This window comes from Martes martes (genome assembly GCF_963455335.1).
Source record: "Martes martes genome assembly, chromosome: 3".
NCBI lineage: Eukaryota > Metazoa > Chordata > Mammalia > Carnivora > Mustelidae > Martes > Martes martes.
In genome coordinates this window covers 139,779,053-139,804,879 of record NC_137890.1, presented here as the reverse complement: position 1 = coordinate 139,804,879, position 25,827 = coordinate 139,779,053, and the positions used below count along the sequence as shown (strand labels likewise).

The window sequence follows — 25,827 nt, the reverse complement described above, 5'->3', positions numbered from 1 at the left end:
GTCTGGTTGATTAAAGAAAGGTATAAACATTGTCTTTCATGTAAGAAACTCACATAGGGATTGGGGACAGAAAACAACAATACCTGAAATGCAGGCCAGACAATTAACCATTATATGAGATGCGTGACTGAGTAGAGAAGGAGCGATTCCTCTGAAGTAAGAGAGTCAGAAAGTCTGCTTAACAAATTCGGTTTGCAGAGTTTAGGTTAGATGAAATTAGGACTAAAAAGAAGTAAGGTAACCAGAAGGTAAGCTAAAAACAAATGAATAACGTAACAGTAACAAAACCACAATGATGAGGGTACTTCAAAAGAGGCACACAAACCAAGTGAAAGAACTCCCAACGGCCACAACTAGAACATTGGATTATAACCCAAAGTATAAAATATATAACCATGAGCCCATATGGATATAAACAATTGACTGAACAAATTTAAAACTGGGAGAGAACAGACAAATCTCTTGTACAGTAGAATTCCAAATAATTTACATAGATACGGCCCCTCAGGAAGATGAATAACTCTTCAGTCTGTGAGTGTGGGCTGATTATAGTGACTTCTTTACAAACAGTATGGTATGGAAATAGGGAAAAGAGTAACTTTGCAGTGGAGAAAGCTAACAACCATCATCTAGAGCCAGGTGATCAAGGTTAAAATCAACAGTGGTAAGTCGTGTTGGTGGCATATACCCTTCCTAGGATGTGATAAAAATGACATTTTACCTCTGTGTTTTTTTTTTCCTAAACCTCAAACTCACATCTGTAGTCTAATCATGAGAAAAACATCAGTCAACCCAAAATGAGGCACGTTCCACAAATACATGACCTATGCTCCTGAAAACCATCAAGGTCATCAAAAGTAAGAAAAGTCTAAGAAATTTTCACAGCCAAGAGAAACCTAAGGAGACATGATGACTATATGTAATATAGTATTCCAGATAGCATCCTGAATAGAAAAGGGACATTAAGTAAAAAATAAAAACAATCTGAATAATGGATGGACTTCAGTGAATAGTAATCTATCATACTGGTTTATTAGTTGTGACAAATGTACCATAGTAATGTAAGATGTCACCAATAGGGGAAATTGGTTACAGTGTATATGAGAATTTTCTGTACTGTCTCTGTAACTTTTCTATAAATACAAAAATCATTCTAAAATAAAAAGTTTGTTAAAGAAGTAAAAAAAAAAAGTGGAAGACTTCTTGTCCATAAAAAAACATACATAAGGTGCAAATGAGGATCAGCATACACTGTACAGGGGACAATTAAGAGATCAGCCTGACACAAAGAGAGCCTTATTGAGCCAAGAATGGGGGAAGAAACGGGGGCTGGAAGAAAGCCTAGAATTTTAGAATAGACAGTTTTTCTAAGAAGTCTTAGAGGCTTACATGGACTCAAAGTAATTGGTAACGGGGAAACACTGGAGATTGCTGATTGAAATGATGCTCCAGAAAGTTATTCTGTGGCACTATGAAGGGAGATCTGGATGTTAGCAGAGGCCTTATAGCATAGTGGCCATTATAACACTTTCTAAGCTGTGAAAAATTTAAAACTGGTATGCATTTAAAAATAGATTCATGCAAGGAATTAGGCAAACTTAAGAGACATTTATTTTTAGGCTAGAATGTCAAAACGTTACACTTTCTTATTTATAAAAATCTTATCCAGTCTTCAAGACCCAACCATGTCTTGCCTTGTCCTCAAAGCATTTCGTTTTTATTATTCCTGTTTTCACTGATCTCTTTTGACTTTCCAACAAACGTAAGCCTGTACCAAATAACCTAAAACTAACCTATGCAAATCAGAGCTAAAGAGTTAAATGCTATTTCCCCAACTACATTTTACTCCTTGATTTCAAGACCATGACACCATGGTCTTTTCCTTCCTCTGTAACTTCTGTAGTAACTTTCATAGGACAGAAAATAGAGGAGACACTAAAAAAATACAGTTGCATGATTCCCACTCGTGGAGGTGATGGCCTTATGTTCTCTTTCCCTGGTGGAAAGTCTACATTAGCATACTTACCCATTTCAATTTTACAAGCAAGAATGCTGTTCTGGGTATAGTGAAGTATTTCTTCAATAACATTGAAGGTTTGAATATCCCAGAAACCATCAGTACTCAAGCCAGCAAAAAACTTGTCATTTTTTATATCTGGTCTTCCTCCTCTCCAATTTGTGTATGACAGCGTGGTCTTATCAGACCACAGAAGAGAATTATCTAGGGAAGAAACATTTTTTTTCTATGTTTAGAGATTAAATGAAGACTTGAATTATACTTAATATTTCAAACTCAATTGATTTTCTTTTTTCTTTACTTACTTTCTAAAAAGCTATATGATTATGTATATTTCTTTAAAATGTTTTCTGATTATAACAGTAAATCATGCTTATTTTTAATTTGGAAAGTGTAAATTATAAACATAAAAATTAAGATTTGCTTATAATTTCACCATCCTGTAATAAGCTTTATGTTTTGTTATTTTTAAAGTCAAATTTTCATTTCTCCTGTATATATGTTTAATTATAATGAAAATGAATATAATTATTTTATTTAAAAATTAACACATTACAAAACTAGTAATAGAAATCCCTTCTCTGGACTTAAAACCATACACAATTGTGCATATTTATGTCAACTCTTTTTTTTAAGACTTTATTTATATATTCGACAGAGAGAGAGATCACAAGTAGGCAGAGAGAAAGTGGGAAGCAGGCTCCCTGCTGAGCAGAGAGCCCAATGCAGGGCTCAATCCCAGGACCCTGAGATCATGACCTGAGCCGAAGGCAGAGGTTTAACCCACTGAGCCACCCAGGCACTCCAGTCAATTGATTTTTGACAAGGGTGCCAAGACAATTCAATACAAAAGAGTAGTCCCTAGGACAACAGGATATCTACATGCAAATATATATATATGATTTATATAAACTTAAATATACATATAAACGTATTTACATATATACATATGTTAGAACCTTTCCTTTTACCATATAGAAAATTAACTCAAAATAGATCATATAGACCTAAAGGTAAAAGCTAAACTTATAACCACTTGCTCTTGCAAATAAATAAATAAAATCTTAAAAAAAGTTCTGTGTTACAAATTCTACTATCAAAGTGATGGTGGGGGACACTTGGCTGACTCAGTTAGTAGGGTTGTGACTCTCTATCTTGGGGTAGTGAGTTTGAGTTCCATGTTGGGTATAGAGCTTACTCAAAAAAAAAAAAAAAAAAAAAAAGAAAGTGATGGGAGAAAATATTTACAAATAGTTTGACAAGGGACTTATATCCAGAATATGTAAAGAATGTTTAAAGAATGTTTATAACTCAACAATAAAAAAGACAAATAATTTAAAAAATGGGTAAATGATCTGCATAAAGTTTTTTCCAAAGATGATATACAAGCAGATAATAAGCACATAAAATTATGTTTAATATCTTTAGTCAACAGGGAAGTGAAATAGAAGTGAAGTAAAAACCTCAATTAGATACCACTTCATACCTACCAGGATGGCTACAATCAAAAAAAGAGATAAAAACAAGTGTTGGCATAGAGGTGGAAAAATTGGAAGGTATGGAAAATGGCATAGCAGTTTAGGAAACCAATCTGTTAGTTCTTCAAAAGGTTAAAAAAAGACCCAGCAATTCCTCTCTTAGGTATATACCCAAGATAAATGAAAATATACATCCACACAGAAACCTGTATGTCAATGTTCATAGTGGCATTATTCACAACCAAAAAAGTGAAAAGAATCTAAATGTGTATCAACTGATGAATGGATAAATAAAATACGGTATATCCACAGAATAGAATATTATTCAGCCATAAAAAGACAGATACATGCTACAGTGCTACATCTATAAGGCATTATGCTAAGTAGAACAAGCCAGTCACAAAAAAATTCACATATTGTGTGATCTCATTTATATGAAATGCCTAGAATAGGTAATCTGTAGAGACAGGAAATAGATCAGTAGTTGATCAGTAGATCAGTAGTTGGGAGTAGGGAGAAGGGATAGAGAATCAGGAGGGAGTGCTAATGGTATGGTGTTTCTTTCTGGGGTGGTAATAGCTAAACAACTCTGTGACTATATTAAAAGTCAATAAATTGTATACCTTAAATGGCTGAATTGTGTGAGGGAATATATCAAAGTTTCTGAAAAATTTAGTTGCTAGGCCTATTAAAATTATTAGTTGGCATCAAGAGTGAAGTCACTATAAAGTATACATACCCATTGTTGTCCTGGTTATTTGTACCTTTCACTGATGACCATCTTCTGAGGTGGTATACCTAAACATGTGCCTTGGGGCACCTGGGTGGCTCAGTTGGTTAAGCGACTGCCTTCGGCTCAGGTCATGATCTTGGAGTCCCAGGATCGAGTCCTGCATTGGACTCCCTGCTCAGCATGGAGTCTGCTTCTCCCTCTGACCCTTCCCCCTCTAGGGCTCTCTCTCTCTCTCATTCTCTCTCTCACAAATAAACAAAATCTTAATAAATAAACATGTGCCTGCAGCAAAGATACACTAGAAACACTGTACACGTGAGCTGGTTCTTGCTCCCTGCTTTATATCCACCTCATTTCTCCCAGGCCCTCCTTCCCTCTCCCCAAATGTTAAACTGACAATTTTCTGGCTAACATGATGGGTGATGGTGTATTCCTAAAACTGCTATACAAAAGGCCCACTTTTTCATTTGGCTTGAAGCATCTTTCAGTTGACAAGTGGCTTCTCTTAGTAGTTTCTGTACATAGTCTTACTTCTGAAAAAGTCAGAACTTAAAAAAAAATCCTTTGTACCAGTGGTATTATAATTAAATATTATTTAAGTACACTGAAATAATTAAACAAATCTATGGATGTGAATTAACCCAGTAAGAATTAGATTTAAACCAAATTTGCTATTTGCTTGAGACATCTTTCTTTTTTTTTTTTTTTTAATTTAGTTTATTTATTTGACAGAGAGAGATCACAAGTAGGCAGAGAGGCAGGCAGAGAGCGAGGGGGAAGCAGGGTCCCTGCCGAGCAGAGAGCATGATGCGGGGCTCAATCCCAGGACCCTGAGATCATGACCTGAGCTGAAGGCAGAGGCTTAACCCACTGAGCCACCCAAACATGTTTTGGTGCCCCGAAACATCTTTCTATATCACGTGAATTCATGTCTATATATAGTTGAAATTTTGTTACACATACAATTTATAGAAAGAAGTTACAATGCCTAAAAGGAAGTCTACAGATCTGAAAATGCTTTTCAGAATACAGAATATTTTTCAGTTGTTTCTGACAATATAACTAACAGTATATCAGAAGGTAAAATTGAAATTTCTATATCCTGGGTGTGGTCTCCACTGGTCTCTTCGGGAACACTGTTTCCTCAGTCATTTCCAGGTAAAGCCTAGAAACTTTCCACCTACTTTCTCTCCATTTTTTTTTTTCCCTTCCTAGTTTTAAGGGTATTCAAGTGTCATTGGAGAAAGGATTTGGGACCTTATGTCCCACTATGATGAACTCATTTTTGATTGGTAACCTAAGTCTTACCTATTGCCTGATAGCTTAATTTTTGTTAACCCATTTGTATGCCATAAATATTTAAGAAAAACTTTAGCAACTCTAAAAAATGAGTCAGGTTAGATAGCAAGGAGAAAGCTATATATATATTTTTAAAGACTGTATTTATTTGAGAGGGAGCACAAGCAGGGAGAAAGGCAGAGGGAGAAGCAACTTTCCACTGACCAGGGAGCCAGATGTGATGCAGGGCTCTTTCCCACAACCCTGGGATCATGACCTGAGCCAAAGGCTGATGCTTAACCGACTAAGCCACCTGGGTACACCAAGAAGGTTATTTTTTAAATGGTCATATTTGAGTAATTTAGCTTCTGCCTTTGGCTGTCATTGCCCTATGCCCCTTATTAAGGCCCACCACTCTTTTTGGCTAAATGTGTGCTTTTGATGTGTGATGTTTCAGAGTGACCTTTTTCCTAATTCCAAAACTTCTATGATTTTCAGGATATCTCTAATTGAGTATTTTTCTAAATTGGTCTTATTTCTTCTATTATTAGGGTCTGTGTTTTAAAAAATTTTTATAGCAGGGCATCTGGGTAGCTTAGTTGGTGACTGACTCTTGATTTCAGCTCAGGTCATGATCTCAGGGTCGTGGGGTTGAGCCCCTGGGTGGGGCTCCCGCTTAGCAGGGAGTCTGCTGGAGATTCTTCCCCTCTCCTTCTCCCCCTCTGCTGCCACTGTGTGTGCATGCATGCACTCTCTCTCTCCTTCCCCTCTAAAAGAAATGAATGAATGAATCTTTAAAAAATTTCATAGCAATTATGCCTTGGACTTGTGGCATTTAGTCCCAATTTCAAATAATCTATCTCATTGTCAAACTGTTTCTCATTTTTCTTTTTTTTTTTTTTTAAAGATTTTATTTATTTATTTGTCAGAGAGAGAGTACACACAAGCAGGCAGAGAGGCAGGCAGAGGCAGCGAGAGAAGCAGGCTCCCCGCTGAGCAAGGAGCCCGATGTGGGACGCGATCCCAGGACCCTGGGATCATGACCTGAGCTGAAGGCAGCGGCTTAACCAACTGAGCCACCCAGGCGTCCCTGTTTCTCATTTTTCTAACTCATAGTCCAAGCCAACACTGTAAACCCAAAGGTGCAAGGTTAATGGATGTATAATTCTATTCTCATTTATCCCATATACATAGTAGAGATACAAGGTAAATATTAAAGATTTCTATGGCAGTGTGGTCATTTTTAGTTAGTCTTGAATAGGTAGGAGAGATCATGGAGAAAGGAAATTATTTTCCACCATTTAACTCTAACCTTGGTGGTAAAGGCATTTTAATGGCAGATTTGAGATCTAAAAATTGTCTGGTATTTATAGATATTCTGCTGGGGCGCCTGGGTGGCTCAGTCATTAAGCGTCTGTCTTCGGCTTGGGTCATGATCCCAGGGTCCCGGGATCAAGCCCCACATCTGGCTCCCTGTGCAGCAGGAAGACTGTTTCTCCCTCTCACACTCTCCCTGTTTGTGTTCCCTCTCTTGCTGTCTCTCTCTCTGTCAAATAAATAAATAAAAATCTTAAAAAAAAGAATATATCAAAGAAAAGAAGTTCTGCTAGGTGCATAATAATAATTTTGTATATTTGTAAACATATTTTGAAGAACTCTATTTTTGTGGCTTGATAAATAGTGTATAATGAAGTATGAATATAAATAGAGAAAATCAGCTGATTTACAACTTACTTTCATAAGTTATACTTAACACAACCCATGAAGCCATATTATTGTAGTGCAGAAGTTGCTCAAGAACAAAATTATTCTCTTTTTCATCTCGAATACTCAGAACATGTGATTTTGGATCTGTTAAATAAAAAATAGTCAATAATTTTAATAATTACTTATCTAGAACACTTTATTTTGATAGGTTTAGAAAGTTTTATTTCCCAGCTAAATAAACTCAAAAACAATATTGGAAAATAAGACAGGCATGTAAATTAAAACTATCTCATTGTACTGGGGCTCCTGAGTGGGTCAATCAGTTGAGCACCCAACTCTTGGTTTCAGCTCAGGTCATGATCTCAGGGTCATAAGAACCAGCTCTCCACAGGGCTCTGTGCTCAATGGGGAGTCTGCTTGAGATTCTCTCCCTCTGCCCCAACCCCTGCTAGGGCTCTCTCTCTCAAATGAATAAATACATTTACAAAATGATTGCATTGTACTAAAATGAATAGATTAAGAAGTTTCCGGACATTTTGATGTTATTTTAGTTTTTTGTTTTTGTTTTTTTGTTTTTTTTAGAGAGATAGAGAGCACAGTGGAAGGGAGGGACAGAGGAAGAGGCAGAGAGAGAATCTTGAGCAGGCTCCATGCTTAGCCCTTCATAAAGTTGATCTCACAACCCTGAAACCACAACCTGAGCCCAAATCAGGAGTCAGGCGCTTAACCAACTGAGCCACTCAGGTGTTCCTAACATTTCGATGTTAAATTTGGTCTTAGAGAATAGTGTAAAACTAGCAAATGAGTAGAGAATTTAAAACATTGATTCACTTCACTTTTCCCCATTTAAGGCTTATTTTGAATTGGCACAAATTTACCCATATTAATGATACACTTCCAAAGACAATAATAAACAAAACCTCTTGGATGATCTATAAGATAGATCTTCACTTTCCTTAGATATCGCTCTTTATATTAGGGTTAAAAAAGTTTAATATTTCCCAAAAAGCGTTCCTCAGGAAATTAGCAGGAGTTTCTCAGAAAAAGACTGGTTGGATAAAAGCATCACAAACATTGTTACATGAAATTAAACTAGTTCATTTATGACAGTACTTCTTAAAGGATATGCTGATGTACATATGACAATGTCTAACCAGAAGCAATGGTGTACAGTATTTCTCAACATTTTTCTTTTTTAAGGATCCTTTTCTTAGACTACCTCTCAATAATAGTTTCTAAACAGCACACTTTCGAGAATAATGGTTTGGTATTATCCAAAGGAGCTTCCCACAGTTCACAGGTCCACTGTTCAGAAGTCATAAGTCCTCAGTGGATCTCACAGGGAATATCTGAAGAATCCCAAGGGTTGAAAGTGTGAAATACATATTTCTTTGAAGCAGAGCTGTTTCTTTGCTTTTGACTACCTATCTGAGCTTTTACAACCCAAATTCACCTATTGTCACTTTGTCTACAGTCTAGCTTGGTTTAACATCCAGTTCTCTGCTTGCTAGAGTCATTTCTTTTCGCTTTTTAAGCAGAACTCATTTTGTTTATACATATAAAGACACACTAGCTCTCTAATGGATGGGTAAAGAAGTAACTCTTATATTCTCCATTTTAACTAAACACAAATTTTTATACTTTTTTTGTTCATAATATAGAAATTAGGAGATGAATATTTTTGCAATCTAGTGCTAATTATAAATACTTATAACACACTCAGGTGAGACTTGTTTTTTAATGAACATACATGTAATGGCTGCATAAGGTACTTACTCAGTTTCTGGCATTTAGAATGAATTTCATCTGGTGTTGCAGTATATTCAGTCTTTGCTATTATGAAATTGTAGCAAGAGTTCTGAAATGGTATCCATGGAGTAAATAAAACAGGAGATGGACACTGAACTCTCTCAACTGTTCTGACCTCTTTTTCAGTCTCATCTAAAAAAAAAAAAAAAAAAAGCAATGGTATGAATTCTAACTTTAGATATAAATGTTAAATCCTGTTCTTGGTAATTAGGCTTGATTTGTAGGGAATATTCCAGAAGCCAATAAATAATAGCCTAATGATGCTTGTTCTGTTTATAGTCAAATATAATGTGACCTCTTAACTAGGTTTCTGTTGGAAGAAATTTATTTAACACAGTTTCCTTCCACTCACTCCTGCTGTGAAATGAGTGAAAGAATATAAAACATGAGTTGCTGTTAGGTTAAATGTAGTTTCTACCTTTCTGTGTCACCAAACCTCAAATACAAGGGGCAACCTCAGAGACGATACAAAGATATTAATAATGGACACCTACCTATAACTTTGGGAATTCATCTTTAAGTTTCTCTTTACCAATATCTTCTCTAATTTCAGAGGTACATTTTATTTTTTATTTATTTTTTAAAGGTACCTTTTAATGAATTACGTGCTGTTCTAAGTTGTTGCTTTAAATGAAAGCAAATAGAAGTAGTTGAAAATCTGACATCTAGAAAATCTGGCTTTTTAAAAAATTTTATGAAAAAGCCATACATTTAAGAAGATGAAAACATAGATATGCTCTACTCGAAGCCAATCAAACAGATTTAATATGCAGTAGAGACCATTCAGAATCTCTCCCAGCTCACAACTCCCTTTGTCTGGAAAGTAGATGTATCTTCTTTCTACTGCAAATGCACAAATGTGGGCCCCTGGCAGTTGTATAACCACTTTCTTCTGACTAGGCTAGAGATCGTATACCTTACTCAGTTGGGTACATCAGATTCTCTCTAAGAATTTGGAAAGCAGATTGCAGGGATAGTCAATTCATTTCCAGTTACAGCTATAATCGAGAGCTACAGAGCTGCCATGTTTCAACATGTGCAGAGAGAAGCAGAAAGTACACGAAAAGAAGAGTACAAACCCACAGAGAGAAACAGAAGGGATAGGTGGGACACAGTATCTCTGGGTTCCTGATTCCATCCAGTTTCTGATTCCCACTCTCATGAAGCTCAGCGATAACCTCATTTTTGAGGATCTAAATTTCCCTTTTGGTTTAAGCTAGCTTGAGCTGGTTACTGTTACTTACAAACAAATGAATCTTAACAGTGACTCTTAAAAAGAAACTGTTGTTGATAAGAATTACCAAAAAAAATTCCCACAAATCAAGTTTCCTATAGAATGTAAACATGAAATATATACAAAATGAGGGAAGTAGGGACTTAAAACTGAAAGACCAAGTACCATTGTCAGCTGACAAAAATAAAGATAGAACATGTCTAAAATAAATCAATGACAAAGTACCCAACACATAATAATTCTACTTTAATACAAATTTTCATGAAAAATTTTGTTATAAAAAAGGATATGATTATAATTTCAGAACCAGATTTTACAAAACTACCCACCCCTAAATCTCACTATTCATGAGACTGATAATAATTGAAGAGTTAAAATATTTAAAATTAGCATACTTCCTGGATAGTAGCAAATAGCACCTGGTTGCATATGATCACAATCAGATGTTTTCCAGAATCCATCAGTGTCTAATATTACACAGTCTTCAAGTTGCTCATTATTTTCAGCCCAGCGACTAAATGGAAGATGTTTTCTATCTGACCAGCCGAAGTTGAGTTCATCCTGTAAGCAGGAGAAATACATTTCAAGTGGCAATATTCCGTGTCATCCATTTTCTATTATTTTTGTCCCTCATCAATCTAATGACTTTTAATTTTACCTTATACATATATATTTTAAAATTTTACCTTATATTTAGCACATAGTTACATAGACTTACCATGCACCAGGCACGGTTGTAAGCGCTCTGCAAATATTAATTTACTTAATCTTCATAACAACCATATAAGACAGGAACTATTGTACCCATTTCACAGATGAGAAACTGAAGGCATGTATGTGCGCAGTGCTGTGATTCTAATCCAGGCCATCAGACTCTAGAGTCTATGGTCTGAAACGTTAGACTGGGCTGCCTCATACATAATTGGAACTATGGGTTGTTGGAAGTCAGAGAAACAACATACAGGAGTGGAAAGAACATGGGCTGGAGCTAAAGCATATCTAGTTTGGAATTTTGGTGCAGTCATGTATTAGTTTTTGATTTTACTTTGCCATGTTTCCATCCCCTCAGCTATTAAATGGATGTGACACTTAACCTCAGGACTAGAATTAGTGGGGTGATGTGTAAAATACATAATGGCCAGCAGGTACACATGGCCACGTAAATATTAGCTCCCTTCCTCTTAACCGTGATTCAGGCTGCTTTCACACTTGGGTTTATGGAGAAGCTTCCTCATTCACTCTACTTCATTGTGCACTAAAAGACTGTGAACATCAGTCTGTCTTTACATCTTGCCAAGGGCCTGACCACCCACCTATCCTGAGAGAGACTTTACAGAATAGGTACAAAGTCCAGGGGATGGACTGTGGGGATACAGACCTGTCTGTGCTTCTCCAAGGTGCTGACAGAGCACCAGGCCTTGCACACTGACCCAATGACATAAGCTGTCCTGAGACCCAAGGCAATTTTACATCACTGGTTGATTTGGATATTGGGTAAAGGCCACACACAATATCCTTAGTGAACCATAAATAGCAAACATGTTTAAGCTTCAACACCTACAACTGTTTTCATTCTGAAATTGTTCTCTACCAGGGTTCCAGCTGTAACTTTGTGGCCAGTTAATTCCTAAGCCCCTGTGGCCTCAGATGTGGCCCTTTGGCCATGTGATGTTAACATTACCCTGGATTCCTTCACCTCTGCTGCCTTCACAAATAACCCAGGTATCTGGTCCTTTGGAAATTTTATTCCTTGTAGATAAATCTCTGCACCCTCTATCTCTGCTAAATACCCTCTTTCTTTATTAAGACTGTAAGTATCTCTTAACTAAATTCTTGACCTTAATTGATCTTAATTAAAACCTGTCTTTTCTACAGGAATAATGCCCTTTCAATACCCACAGGGGAAGGCTGTTTATTTTTCCATTCTCAGATACCACAGGGCTATGAGAATGGAATAAGCATTTTTATTTCCTTCAGTCATTTCCTTTAGGGTCTATGCAAACTCCCAGATTCCTTGCCTCTTTTTGACTTTCACTTATAACTTGGCCTCCTTGTTCCTCCCTGACATTCACTAAGGTGATGCCCCATGTCTTGCTCTGTCTTCCTAGTCCTACCATTGACTTATGGACATTCACGTTCATGTGGATGGCTCACCAGTTCCCCAGCCTTCGTGACTTCCTCTATTTCTATGTACTTCCACTTCTACATACTTAAGTGACCTGCTCCTGCAGACACACTCTGGACTTTATATAACCCAGAACTGCCTCAGGCATTAGTTCAGGCCAACATCAGTTCCTGCATGAATTTTTTACAAGAAAGCTCTAGATTGCTCACTTCCTCACCTGCCCTCTGCCAATATAATTCTTCTTAGGTAAAAATCTGTTAATGTTACTACCATGTTTAAAATCTTTCAATACTCTTTCATTGCTTTCAATGTAAAGTTTTATTTGTATCCTGTCACGTTCCAAAGATTTAAGGCAGTTTATACAGATATGTAATAAACCTGTTAAAAGAGTGAAAGGAAAAAGAGAAACATAGATGATGACTGAAAATAGAGCAAGAGGGTGCCCGGGTGGCTCAGTTGGTCGAGCCTTACACACTTCAGCTCAGGTCATGATCCCAGAGTCCTGGGATCAAGTCCCATACTGGGCTCCTTGCTCAGTGGGGAGTCGGCTCTTCCCTCTCCCTCTGCCTCCTCCCCCCCAACCCCCTCTGGTGCCCTCTTCTTTTGCTCACTCGCTCTCTCAAATAAATAAATATAATCTTTTTTTTTTTTTTTAAGATTTTATTTATTTATAGGGGCACCTGGGTGGCTCAGTGGGTTAAGCCTCTGCCTTTGGTTCAGGTCATGGTCTCCGGGTCCTGGGATGGAGCCCCACATCAGGCTCTCTGCTCCGTGGTGAGCCTGCTTCCCCCCCTCTCTCTGCCTGACTCTCTGCCTACTTGTGATCTCTCTCTCTCTGTCAAACAGATAAATAAAATCTTTAAAAAAATATTTATTTATTTGACAGAGAGAGAGAGACAGCGAGAAGAGGGAACACAAGCATGGGGAGTGAGAGAGGGAGAAGCAGGCTTCACGCTGAGCAGGGAGCCCGATGCGGGGCTTGATCATAGGACCCTGGGGTCATGACCTGAGCCGAAGGCAGCTGCTTAATGACTGAGCCACCCAGGCACCCCAATAAATAAAATCTTAGAAGAGAAAATGAGATAAGAAACAATGTCAAAATCCTTAAGTGATGAAAAAAAGTTAAAAAATAGTATGATCCCAAATGTCTTAAAAATATACATGTGTACATAGGAAAAACCTTGAGAGATATATACCAAATTATTAAATCATATTTATTACTAGGTACTAGGATTACAGGTGATTTTAATTTCCTTTTAAAAAAATTTACTGGGCACCTGGGTGGCCCAGTCAGTTGAGCGTCTGACTCTTGACCTCTGCCTAGGTCATGATCTTAGGGTTGTGAGATGGAGCCCTATATTGGGCTCTGCACTTGGTGTGGACACTGCTTGGGATTCTCTCTCTTCCTCTCTCTCTGAGCTCTCAGCCCCCCGCTCTCCCTTGATTCAACTCTGATTTTTAAATTCTTTTCTTCCTCTCTCCTTTGCATTGGCTGGAGAGGCAGGGAAGTTCCTGATTCCCACTCAGTCTTTAACTAGAATAAAAAGAAGTGTTCAGCTACACACGTCCACTTGAACTTTTTCTTCATCTAAACAATAAAGCACCAGACCTTTCAATAGTAGAAAGATGATGACCACTAAAAATGACACACATCATGAAACTTACTCACTGTAGTAAGACTTGACAATCTCCAGGTTCTTTCAGTTTGATATGAGAAATGCTGTGTACAACAAAAATTTCACATTCCATCACCCAATCTGGGCAGTTAGGACTGAAAACTTACGTCTTGACTGGAGAGTCCAATCCACAGAGAGGAGTTATGAAGAACGCCCTGCACAGTTAGGAACGCCTGCTGGTAAGGGTCTGTGATGCTCACCAGCTGCATGTTATCCTTCTGACACTCCCTTAGAGCATCAAACCAAGTCATAGGCTTCAGGATGATTTTGTACAGATTATTTAGATACTTCACTGTGTCTGAAGTGTTCTGCAAGGTCTGTTTGCTTTCAACTTCTATGTGTAAAAGGAAAAAAAAACCACAAAAAATCACCCACTCTGCAAGTCATGGGACATTTCCTCAAGGTTCTCCACAATAAGTACTTCAGATATTACTTATCTATTCATTTGTTTTGGATTTTGGTTAGGCGAACTAGGTATGTCTGGCTGTATACCTTAGGTATATGTGTGAGCCACAACATTTGTTTTCTAAAATTAGAATAATATTCTGTTTTTGTTGATCTGATTTAGGAAGAAAAAAAAAAGCTGTAAGTAAAAGTAGCCTGTGATAAGATTTACCATTTCAGGTTGGTGTCAAATACCTCCTTTGTTTAAACTCCTTCAATAAGAGAAAGTGTTAGGTGTTCCCTTACAAAGTTTCCATCTGGGAGAGCTCCAATGAAAAAAATGTACAAAACAACCCACAAAAGGCTGTACTGAACTATTGCTTTACAGTACTTCTCTGAAGAAAGAAGTTACTAAACAGTATGAACAAATGAGCATGGTTTAATTTAACAAAAATCTCTTTAGAAATACATGGATTATCTACTTGAGGTTTTCATTACATGACTTTTTAAAATCATTTATTAAAAACATTGTAATCAATGAAAACAATGTAATACCTTCTAAAAACATCTCTTTGAAAATATGGATGATTGTTATTTTTAGCACACATTTTATTTTTATTTGGATTACAGTGAGATATACACAGTGATCCGTTTATAATGCTTCACACCTTTTTGTATGTGTGTGATAAACTTAATTGTGAATGTTTACCAAAGTCAATTAAAAACATTACACTTTTTCTCTTTTCTCCAAGATAGAAAGTAATAACTGAAAAATGTCAGAATAGAAAAAAGAACAAAATTCAATCATAACTTACTATAATTAGATAATTCTTTTTAACAAATTCCATCTGATACTTAATTTTGATATTTAATTAAGTAAAACAATGTTAATTGAAAAAAAATCACATTCTATTAGAGATAACCTGACTCACTGAACCAATATGGATTTAGCCATGTTGAAATTTTAAGGAAGCTATGTTTATAAATTAATATTAATTCATTTATAAGATTTTTATGAAAAAATATTGCATATCTCTAACAGTATAAAGTACCATAGTTATCTAGATAATAATTTATACCTGAATATTTCTGACAAAGAGACAGAGTGTGGTGTTCACTGCAGGAAGTAAAATTCCATGTCCCAGTAAAAGGCGACTTTTGGAGGTTGAGTATTAGTGCACAGTGGTATTGGGACTCTTCCTCAAAAATCTAAACAAAAAGGCAAACATGTACAAACAATCATGAAACTATAACTGTCTGAAGATCCTAGCAGGAGAACTTTATATTCCAAATTGGATTTTTCCTCCTGAAAAAATTCCATTTAAGAGTTGACCATGAGGGTGCCTGGGTGGCTCAGTGGGTTAAGCCTCTGCCTTCGGCTCAGGTCATGATCTCAGGGTCCAGGGATTGAGCCCCACATTGGGCTCTCTGCTTGGCAGGGGGCCTGCTTCCCCCTCTCTCTCTGCCTGACTCTCTGCCTACTTGTGATCTCTCTCTCTCTCTGTCAAATAAATAAATAAAATCTTAAAAAAAAAAAGAGTTGACCATGAAATCACAAGAAAACTTTCAAAAATTTCCAAAGCATGGGAAAAGGGCAACTAACTTTAGAAATTATAAAACAGTGGCAATATTATTAAATATAAATTCTAAACAGATAAAGAAAAACTGGTAAAAGTAAGAAGAAAACACAATTATAGTAATATCTAACTCTCTGCTATCATTCTTCACATTTCAAAGCAAAAAAGTAATGATTGTTAATTCAATTTATCAGATGTTTATAAAAGTTTTATGATGACAAGCTGTAGATACTACACAATAGAGAACTCACCTTAAAGCTTTGATCCTACACTAGTCACTCTAAAAATATCTATAAATAAAAGTATCTATTTAGAGTTCATTACCTGACCACAAATCAATAATACTAGATATAAAATTTATTCAAATTATATTGTTCCTACGGTTTTTGTATGTTTGAAACATATCACACACTTAGAAAAATAAGACAAGTAAGCTTATCCCAGGAGCTACAGATTTTTAAAAAAACACATACATACATACTTGCTTCACAATAAACACTGACCCAAAAATGAAACAAAATAATTATAGTTAAGAATAATAAGGGAAAGATCACAGGGATATGAGTAAAACTTTTTATAGAGGCAGACATGTATTCTTCTTCTTCTTCTTAAGTTTTTTATTTGAGTATAGTTGACACACAATGTTACATTACTTTCAGGTATGCAACATAGTGATTCAGCTTCTCTGTATGTTATGCTGTGCTCACCCCAAGTGTAGTTATACGCAATCCAATTATAGTATCATTAACTATATTCTCCATGATGTGCCTTTTATTCCTGTGACTTATTCGTTCTGTAACTGGAAACCTGTACCTTCCACTCCCCTTCACCCAGTTTGCCCATCCCCCACCCCCTTCCCTTTGGCAGCCATAACTTTTCTCTGCATTTATGGGTTTGATTCTGCTTTTTATTTGTTTATTCACTTGTTTTGTTTTTTCACATGAATGTTTTCCACATGAGTGAAATAAGATGGCATTCGTCTTTTTCAGTCTGACTTATTTCACTTAGCATAATACAGCCAGGTCAATTCATGTTGTTGCAAATGGCAAGATCCCACGTTTTTATGGTTGTATAGTATTTCTGTGTGTGTGTGTGTGTGTGTGTGTGTGTGTATACCACATTTTCCTTATCCATTCTCTATCGATTGATACTTAGTTGCCTCCACATCTTGGCTATTGTAAATAATGCTGCAGTAAACATAGGGGCACGCATTTTTTGAATTAGTGTTTTAATTTTCTCTGTGTAAATGCCCAGTAATGGAGTTATGCAAATATGTATTATTAGATATATTCTGTTTTTAAAAAGAAAGATAAACTAAGAATCGAATACAGGAGACTAGAAAATGAACAAAAAATATAACTCCAAAAAAAAAAAGGATAGAAAAATGTAGTAATAATTGTAAATTCATCTCAAGCAATAGAAGTAGAAAGAAGGTGGAGAAGAGGGAGGAGAAAACCAATAGACAACAGTTTTGTAAAAATCTAAATAAGAAAAAATTAAAATACAACCAAAATAAGGTATGGAGATTTAGAAAGATAACAGCATACACAATTTTATTTGAATATATTTGAAAATCTAAAAGAGGGGTGCCTGGCTGGCTCAGTCAGAAGAGTGTGTGACTCTTGATCTTGGGGTCATGAGTTTGAACCCCATATGGGTTGTAGAGATTACTTAAATAAAAAAAAAAAAAACTTAAAAAGACCCGAAAATCCAAATGAAATGGGGAACTTACCTTGAAAAGCACAAATTAGCATAACTGTTGTAAGGAGAAGCAGAAACGTCAAAATGTACTAGTAACTTTAGAGGAAATTGAAAATTAATACTAATAGTTCATTTTAAGAACTATGTGTGAGATAGCTAAAAGCTTTAAATGAATTATTTTATGTAATTCTCATATTGTATTGTAGGTATAATAGTATCAGAATTTACCTATGAGAAACTGAGGCTTAAGAAAACTTAAGTGAACTTCTAAAGGCATACTAAATGGCTGAATGGAATTCAAACCCAGACAATGTGATTTTGGCATTTAGGCATTCGAACACTGCACCAAATCCCTTTAGTATTAAAGAATGATCTCTGAAAAGGGTTCTAGCATCACATAACTTTGTAGGTAATTCCTTCAAACTTTCAGGGAAAGATAGTTCTCCAGGCTGAGTTATAATTTCAAAACACAAAGGCAGAAAGCTAGCCAGTTTATCTTCTGAAGCTAACATAATCAGAAAAAAAAAATCGGACAATATAGCACAAAAAATTAACTCTATGAACAGAGATTCCCTAATACAATTCTAATTAGTCCAATTCCGTATACTGGTAAGTTAATAATCCATTCAGAGCAACTACATTTTATGATAAGATGAAGATGGTTTAATATAAATATATGACAATTTTAGCAGATGCTGGAAATAAGCTTTAGAAAAATCAGTATTTATTCCTGAACAAAAGTTCTAAATAAGCTAGTTACAGAATGATATAACTTAAGTGGAGTTGACATTGGGGCAACGGGGTGGCTCAGTTAAGAGTGGACTCTTGATCTCAGCTCAGGTCTTGATCTCAGGGTCATGAGTTCAAGCCCCATGTTGGGCTCTGTGCTAGGTGTTGACCCTACTTAAAAACAAACAAACAAACAAACAAACAAACTAAACAAACAAACAAACAAACAAACCCCAAAGAGTCAGCATCTTATGTAACAATGAGAGACTGCAGACAGTCCTACAAAATCCAGATCATGTCTAGGATGGTGGTTATTCCTTCTGGTACTACCACAGTTCTGGAAGTCCTACCATAGGTAATAAAGCATAAACTGGTATTTGAAGATTATGATTATCTAATTAGGAAACCCCCAAAAATCTAGTGAAAAACTCTGAGAAGAAATAAGGGATTTTAAGTAAGATGGCCAATGAAATAAATACATAAAAATACTAAAACAATAACTTTCTACATGTCAGTGAGAAAATCAAGAAAAAAACCTGCCACTCTTAGAAGCAATGAGATATGGAGGGCTCTAAGGAAAGACCTGAATAAATGGATATACTATACCATATTCTTGAATTGAAAGATTAATAAAAAGATGTTAATTCTCCCTAAAATGTTAAATTTTTATCAGAATTTTTAAAATTTGTTTTAATTGGAGATTGACCAAATAATTATAGTTTGGAAGAATGGACAAGAATAGCTAAAACTATTTTTAAAGGTATATATAAAGGTAACTATTTTTATTATATTTTTTAAATATGTAAAATTGTAGTATTTAGATCAAGGTCATAGCTATATAAGAGTATAACTCATGCACACACACAATATATGATAAAGGAGGCATCCTATATTGCTTTTAACAAATGGAAGTATATGCAATAAGTGATGTTAGACAAGATTAGGGAAAAGCATTTAGTATTCTCTGAAAATATATACCATAAACCACAGCTGTATCATGCTGTCAGGAGACAAAGGCAAAGAAAATATACACATATATTTAACTAACATTTATATGATGAACTTTCTAACCTAAAAGAAATGGAGGAGAAAAGGGAAAAAAACAGATCTGAACGTACACCTGTGCAAAAAATCAAAACCTATTTCTATAATATCTTCAGTATTCAGCATTTAAGAAGAAAAAACTACAGGAATATTTTTAATAAACACAAGAAACAGAGTCAGCAGGGTTTGATAAATATTGGCAAAGAATAAGAACATTCATACCTGATGAAATTCAAATTACTATTGAACTTACAGAAGTTTGTTTTCATTTGATATAGAGAAATATAAACAAAAACATGATTGATATATTTAAATTACCAAATTAGCAAAAATTTTTAGAAGACAATGATCCTTAGACGTAACATAGTAGAGACGCTAAGAACACTGGTTCTGCAGACTCATGGACCTAGATTTAAATGCCAACTGCATGCGTGGCTGCATAACTGGGGGCAAGTTACATGACTCCCGATTCTACATTTCTTAGAGGTGGAGTAACAGACCTTTTCACGTCTACTGTGCAGATTAAATGAAATAATGCATATGATACATTAGCAAAGTGCCCGACACATATTAGCTGTTCAACACATGTTAGAAATTATTAATATGCTGGTATGGATAGAATGGCAATCATAATATATTACTGACAAAAATATAAACTCATAAACCTTTCTGGAAAGCATCCGGTGATCAAAGCTTTTAACTACTTAATTCTTTTGATTGGGCTATTGACTTCCAAAATCTATCTTAAAGAGGTAATCTGAACTATAACCAAAGTTTATGCACAAAAATGTTCACTGTAGCACTATTTATGATTATGCAAAAATGGAAACAGCCTTAACACTCAGCACTGGTTAGATAAATGGTGGCATACCTATCAGGAAATACTGCATTAACTATTAAAATGCTTATCAAGTACATCTTTTAATGGTATAAGAAACTACTTATGATAGAATACTAAATGAGAAAAGCAGAATACAAGATCTTATCTATATCAGAAAGATAATGTATGAAAAAGTCCTAGAAGGAATAATGCTGAAATACTTACTGTGATTTCCTAGATTAGGGTTCAAACATGGTTTGAGACTCCTTTAGTTGACTCACATATGTGATAATGAAATAGGATAAAATAGGACAAGGAGAATAGACTAGATAGAGTAGAATAGTATAGAAAGAAAATATCAGTGTGCACACCCTGTAAGGGCAAGTATTGTTTCCTGAAACATCTGTTTCAATTCAATATTATATTTATATTCATGTACTAAATAGCAATTTAAATGTATTTCTTACTATGGGTTATGGTTACAAGTTTAAAAGCTACTGGCCTAGGGACACCTGGGTGGCTCAGTCAGTTAAGCAGCTGCCTTTGGCTCAGGTCATGATCCCAGGGTCCTGGGATTGAGTCCAGCATCGGGGGGGGGGGGGGGGGGCTCCTTGCTCAGCAGGGAGCCTGCTTCTCTTTCTGCTTCTGCCTGCTTGTGTGCTCTCTCTCTCTCTCTCTGACAAATAAATAAATAAATAAATAAAATCTTTTTAAAAGCTACGGGCCTAACTGGGATCAGGGTTGATAGCTTCCTGTATTGTGCTAACTCTTGTATAACTCTCAAATTTTCTATAATGACCAAGCATTATTTTAATATTTACTTTGTACATAATTACACATGACTCAGAGTTCTCTTTGCCACCAACATCTACCTTGAGCAAAGTTATACTGCATCAGGAACATTGGCTGATTATTGTCTAGGGCATATCTTTGGAATCTGAGTTTAAAGTTAATTTCATCTTTGCCATTGTGCAAAAGGTGATCAGACAGAGCAATGGGCAGCAGAATCACGGTTTAGGGTAGTTATTGTTAATATGATACTTTTTTCCCTTTCTTTATGTTTGGCTCTTAGGGAAAAATGATCACTAATCATCGATTTTGTACTATTGGCCTTAGGAGAGAGCCTCACATCCCAAAATATTAAGTAAAGCACTTTTATTTGCTTCTATTTGCATTTCACTACCTGATGGCTTTTTTGTGGTTGTGAAGTAAGTGCTATGGAGTCTGGAGCTAGTGTGAAAACCTGGGGTACCTGCTTGAATGCCAGGGAACTCCTGTGGTTCTTCTTGAGATAGTTTTCCTGAGATGGGATTCAGATGAGATACAAGTCACCCAGTTAAAGCACACATTCTAAAGTTCTTAGTATGTTCAATTGTGCAACCATCATCCCCAATCCTTCTTTGTACCTTAGCCTCTGGCAACCACTAATCTACATTTTATCTTTGAAGATGTGCCTGCTCTGAACATTGCATTTAAGTGGATTCATAAAATAGACCCTTGTTCTTAATCCAATAATTTATAGGAGACTTGGGTATTTCTCAGAGCTATATAGATTTTTTTTCTTTTTTAGAGAGAGAGAGCGAGCAAGTGTGTGCACACATATATGCACGAAAGCAGAAGTGGGGAGTGGGGGCAGAGGGAAAGGAGAGAGAGAATCTTTTTTTTTTTTAATTAACATATAATGTATTATTTGCCTCAGGGGTACAAGTCTGTAAATCATCAGTCTTAACACATTTCACAGCACTCACCATAGCACATACGCTTCCCAATGTCCATAACCCAACCACCCCATCCCTCCAACCCCTCTCCCCTCCAGCAACTCTCAGTTTGTTTCCTGAGATTAAGAGTCTCTTATGGGTCGTCTCCCTCCTTGTCCTATCTTGTTTCATTTTTTTCCTTCCCTAACCCCCACAACCCCTGGCCCTGCCTCTCAAATTCCTCATATCAGAGAGATCATATGATAATTGTCTTTGGAGAGAGACAATCTTAAGCAGGCTCTGTGCCCAGCAAGAACCCAAGGCAGGGCTGGATCTCACAACCCTGAGATCACAACCTGAGTTGAAATAAAGAGCCTAGGGGCGCCTGGGTGGCTCAGTGGGTTAAGCCGCTGCCTTCGGCTCAGGTCATGATCTCGGGGTCCTGGGATCGAGTCCCACATCGGGCTCTCTGCTCGGCAGGGAGCCTGCTTCCCTCTCTCTCTCTCTGCCTGCCTCTCTGTCTACTGTGATCTCTCTCTGTCAAATAAATAAATAAAATCTTTAAAAAAAAAAAAAAAAAAAAAAAAGAAATAAAGAGCCTAATGCTCAACTGACTGAGCACCCAGGTGCCCTGAGCTATATAGATTTCTGATTAAAAAAACTTACATGTGTTGGTATTTGCAGCCTCCCACCAACTAATAATGGGTGAAAGTTACTGTATGTCAGCTCTCGGTTATCCGTCCATTTGCTTATCCTCTCATAAGCGGTCCAGCGCAAACCAATCCATAAAGTAGCTTCCATTTCCGGAAGCAAGGATGTAATAAAATCTGTCAGAAAGAGTTTTTTTTTTTTTAAAGCATTTGACTTATTCAAATTAAAGATACACTAAAAATGTCAATGAATACCTCTGGCTTACCTACAAAGAGATTCTTTCACTTATTCTGTAACAAAGTAGCTTAAGAAAATTTTTTTAATATGGTAATTCCCCAAAGCCTCTCAGAACTGACTTGGCCCCCAGATCAGAATAAAACATGTTTTCAAAAATAATTCCATTACCTTGCTCTCTCTGGCTCAGCACTGAAGGAAGGGTACCACCATAGGTACGACAAGTATCACTCGCTTGGGAAAATGTGAGCGACTTTGGTTTGACTTTTAGAAAACACTGCAAACAAAAATCATATATGAAGCATAAGATTCCAGACACAGGAAAGCTCACAAAGGAAATAAACACCTCCTCTTTTAGAGGGCTGCTAATTTTTGACCTGTGAGATATGTAAATCACAAAGTGGTACTATACAAATGCAGATCTACACCCTCAATATAAAAAACTAGAGATTGGTCTATTAGTCAAACTATTTTTTTTTTTAAATCTCCCATTTATTGAGTGCTTCCCATGTGCTAAACAGTAAGCATAATACTATCTCATTTAATTAATCTCACAACAAATGGGAAACTGAGGCACAGGGCAGTGCAGTAACTTCACCCATAAGTGAAATAGTCAGACAGCAGTATGGTCAGCATTTAGATTCTGTTCCATCTGATTTCAAGGGCTGCACTCATAATCGTCACCTCCTTATATAAAAACACACATTTTAAAAGAAATCATCCCCCTTGCTTTCTTTTTTCTTTTTTTATTATGTTCAGTTAGCCAGCATATAGTACATCATTAGTTTTTGATGTAGTGTTCAACGATTCATTAGTTGTGTTGACACCTGGTGCTCATCACCATATGTGCCCTCCTTAATACCCATCACCCGGCTACCCATCTCCCTACACTCATCCCCCTTTCTTTGGGCAGGATATTTTAATTCAAATTTACATCAACTATGTAAATTAATTTAGTCCCAGTATCTTTGGGGGAAAAAAAAGATTGTTCTAATTTTAAAAAGCCAAAATATGTCCTTACTATTTTAGCTTTGGTACAGATGCTTTCAGTTGTCATATCTTCCTTTCTCTTTTCGATGTGATGATCATGTTAGTGTGGAGTGGTACACCCTAAATAGTGTTCCTCGAACCATTCTACAAAATGCTTTTTTTTAGCCTCCTTAGACACTGGAGTGGCCAATGAGCTATATATGTCATTGGCTGGCTTCTAGAAAAGACCCTAGACAGAACACCCTGAACTTGAGCTTGGAAGTTTTATTATGTTAAAGATGACAGAGCAAAAAGACAAAAGGAGTTTGGATTTGAAGATGTCCTGGAGCTTCCACACCAGCCCCAATCTACTTACTGTCAAACTTCTTTCGTGTGAGAGAAGGGACTTTTTCTTCTATTTTTTTCTTTTTTTAAAAATTAACATATAATGTATTATTTGCCCCAGGAGTACAGCTCTGTGAATCGTCAGTCTTACACATTTCACAGCACTCACCATAGCACATACCTTCCCCAATGTCCATAACCCAGTCACTCTATCCCTATCACCCCACCCCTCAGCAGCCCTCGGTTTGTTTCCTGAGATTAAGAGTCTCTTATGATTTGTCTCCCTCCCTAGTCCCACCTTGTTTCATTTTTTCCTTCCCTACCCCCAATGGCCTCCACCCTGTCTCTCAAATTCCTCGTATCAGGGAGATCATATGATAATTGTCTTTCTCTGATTGACTTCTTTTGCTTAGCATAATACTCTCTAGTTCCATCCACGTCATTGCAAATGGTAAGATTTCCTTTCTCTTGATGGCTGCATAGTATTCCATTGTGTATATATACCACATCTTCTTTATCCATTCATCTGTTGGTGGACATCCAGGTTCTTTCCATAGTTTGGTCACTGTGATGTTTTAACATAGTATAGCAATCTCTTACTTAGCAGCCAAATGCATTTCCAAAGAGATACATATACCAATATGGATTATGCATTTCAAAGATGCAGATATGGAAGGTAGCATTTCCCAAACCTATTTAATCATTGAACCCTTTTGGAGGCAAGATCAATGACTAACATTTTGTTAGCATATGTGTAGTGTAGTACCCCAAAAAGTTTGGGAAATATTGGTCTAATTTAATTGGTAGATGCTGCTTGAATGTTTTCTTTCAAGTGGAAAATACATCAGCCAGAAATTGTCAGTTTCCTTCATGCTATATAGTTTTATTATTTAAAGTATTATAATCCATTGACCAATTAATTTCAGCAATTTAAGTTTACTGCACAGAATAGGAACATAGTTCTTTGAAAGACCTGTAGCCGTTACTAACTTGAGAGTTGACTTGGTTTCAGGCACTCTAGGGGATCAGGCGAGTTACTGAGACACGCAGAGGCTATCTTAGTGAAGTTATTTGATGGGCTGCGATTCTGCCACAGGCCACACAGCCATCATGAAAGCAATCATCATTTGTACAATGTAGCAATTCTCTCTTTACCTTATTCTGAAAAGTAATCCAATCCCCAGAGCACTGTATTTTAGCTGCAGAATCTGGACTGTATTTTTCTAATGAAGAGACATTATATTTTTCACAGATGAAGGGCAACTTGGTACCACAGTCTGTCGGTTTATTTAAGTCTGAGAAATGAAAAGCAAGATTACAGGGGTGAGAATTTTCCATTCAGCACATTTTAAAACTATCCAGTAGTAAAGAAAATCTCTTTCAATTGATCTTTCCCAAACAGTTAAAATACATTCCTTTTCTTCTCTAGCCCTTTCTATCTTCTGTTATTACTCATATCAGTAGGTTATAGCATATCAGCGTTGCCTGTAAAAATGCACATATTTGGTGGAAGGATCATAGTTACCTCCACAGTGGCTGGTGGTGGGAGATAGGTTGAAAGCGAAGGTTATTGAAGGGGTAAGAGACCTAAACTATATTTAGAATTGCTACCTGTTTAT

The 25,827-nt window shown here is 36.4% G+C and overlaps 1 protein-coding gene across 1 annotated transcript in view; it reads right to left on the bottom strand.

Moving 5' to 3' along the window:
* LY75 (lymphocyte antigen 75) overlaps positions 1–25,827 on the bottom strand; it is a 103,564-nt gene that overhangs the window by 13,357 nt on the left and 64,380 nt on the right. The window contains exons 21-29 of the mRNA XM_080798308.1: positions 25,364–25,503; positions 23,066–23,171; positions 22,676–22,836; positions 15,521–15,650; positions 14,165–14,391; positions 10,652–10,817; positions 8,990–9,154; positions 7,241–7,357; positions 2,027–2,221 (exon numbers count right to left, since the gene is read on the bottom strand). Of these exons, the coding sequence (XP_080654434.1) occupies positions 2,027–2,221; positions 7,241–7,357; positions 8,990–9,154; positions 10,652–10,817; positions 14,165–14,391; positions 15,521–15,650; positions 22,676–22,836; positions 23,066–23,171; positions 25,364–25,503 (1,407 nt within the window). The remainder of the gene's footprint in view (positions 1–2,026; positions 2,222–7,240; positions 7,358–8,989; positions 9,155–10,651; positions 10,818–14,164; positions 14,392–15,520; positions 15,651–22,675; positions 22,837–23,065; positions 23,172–25,363; positions 25,504–25,827) is intronic.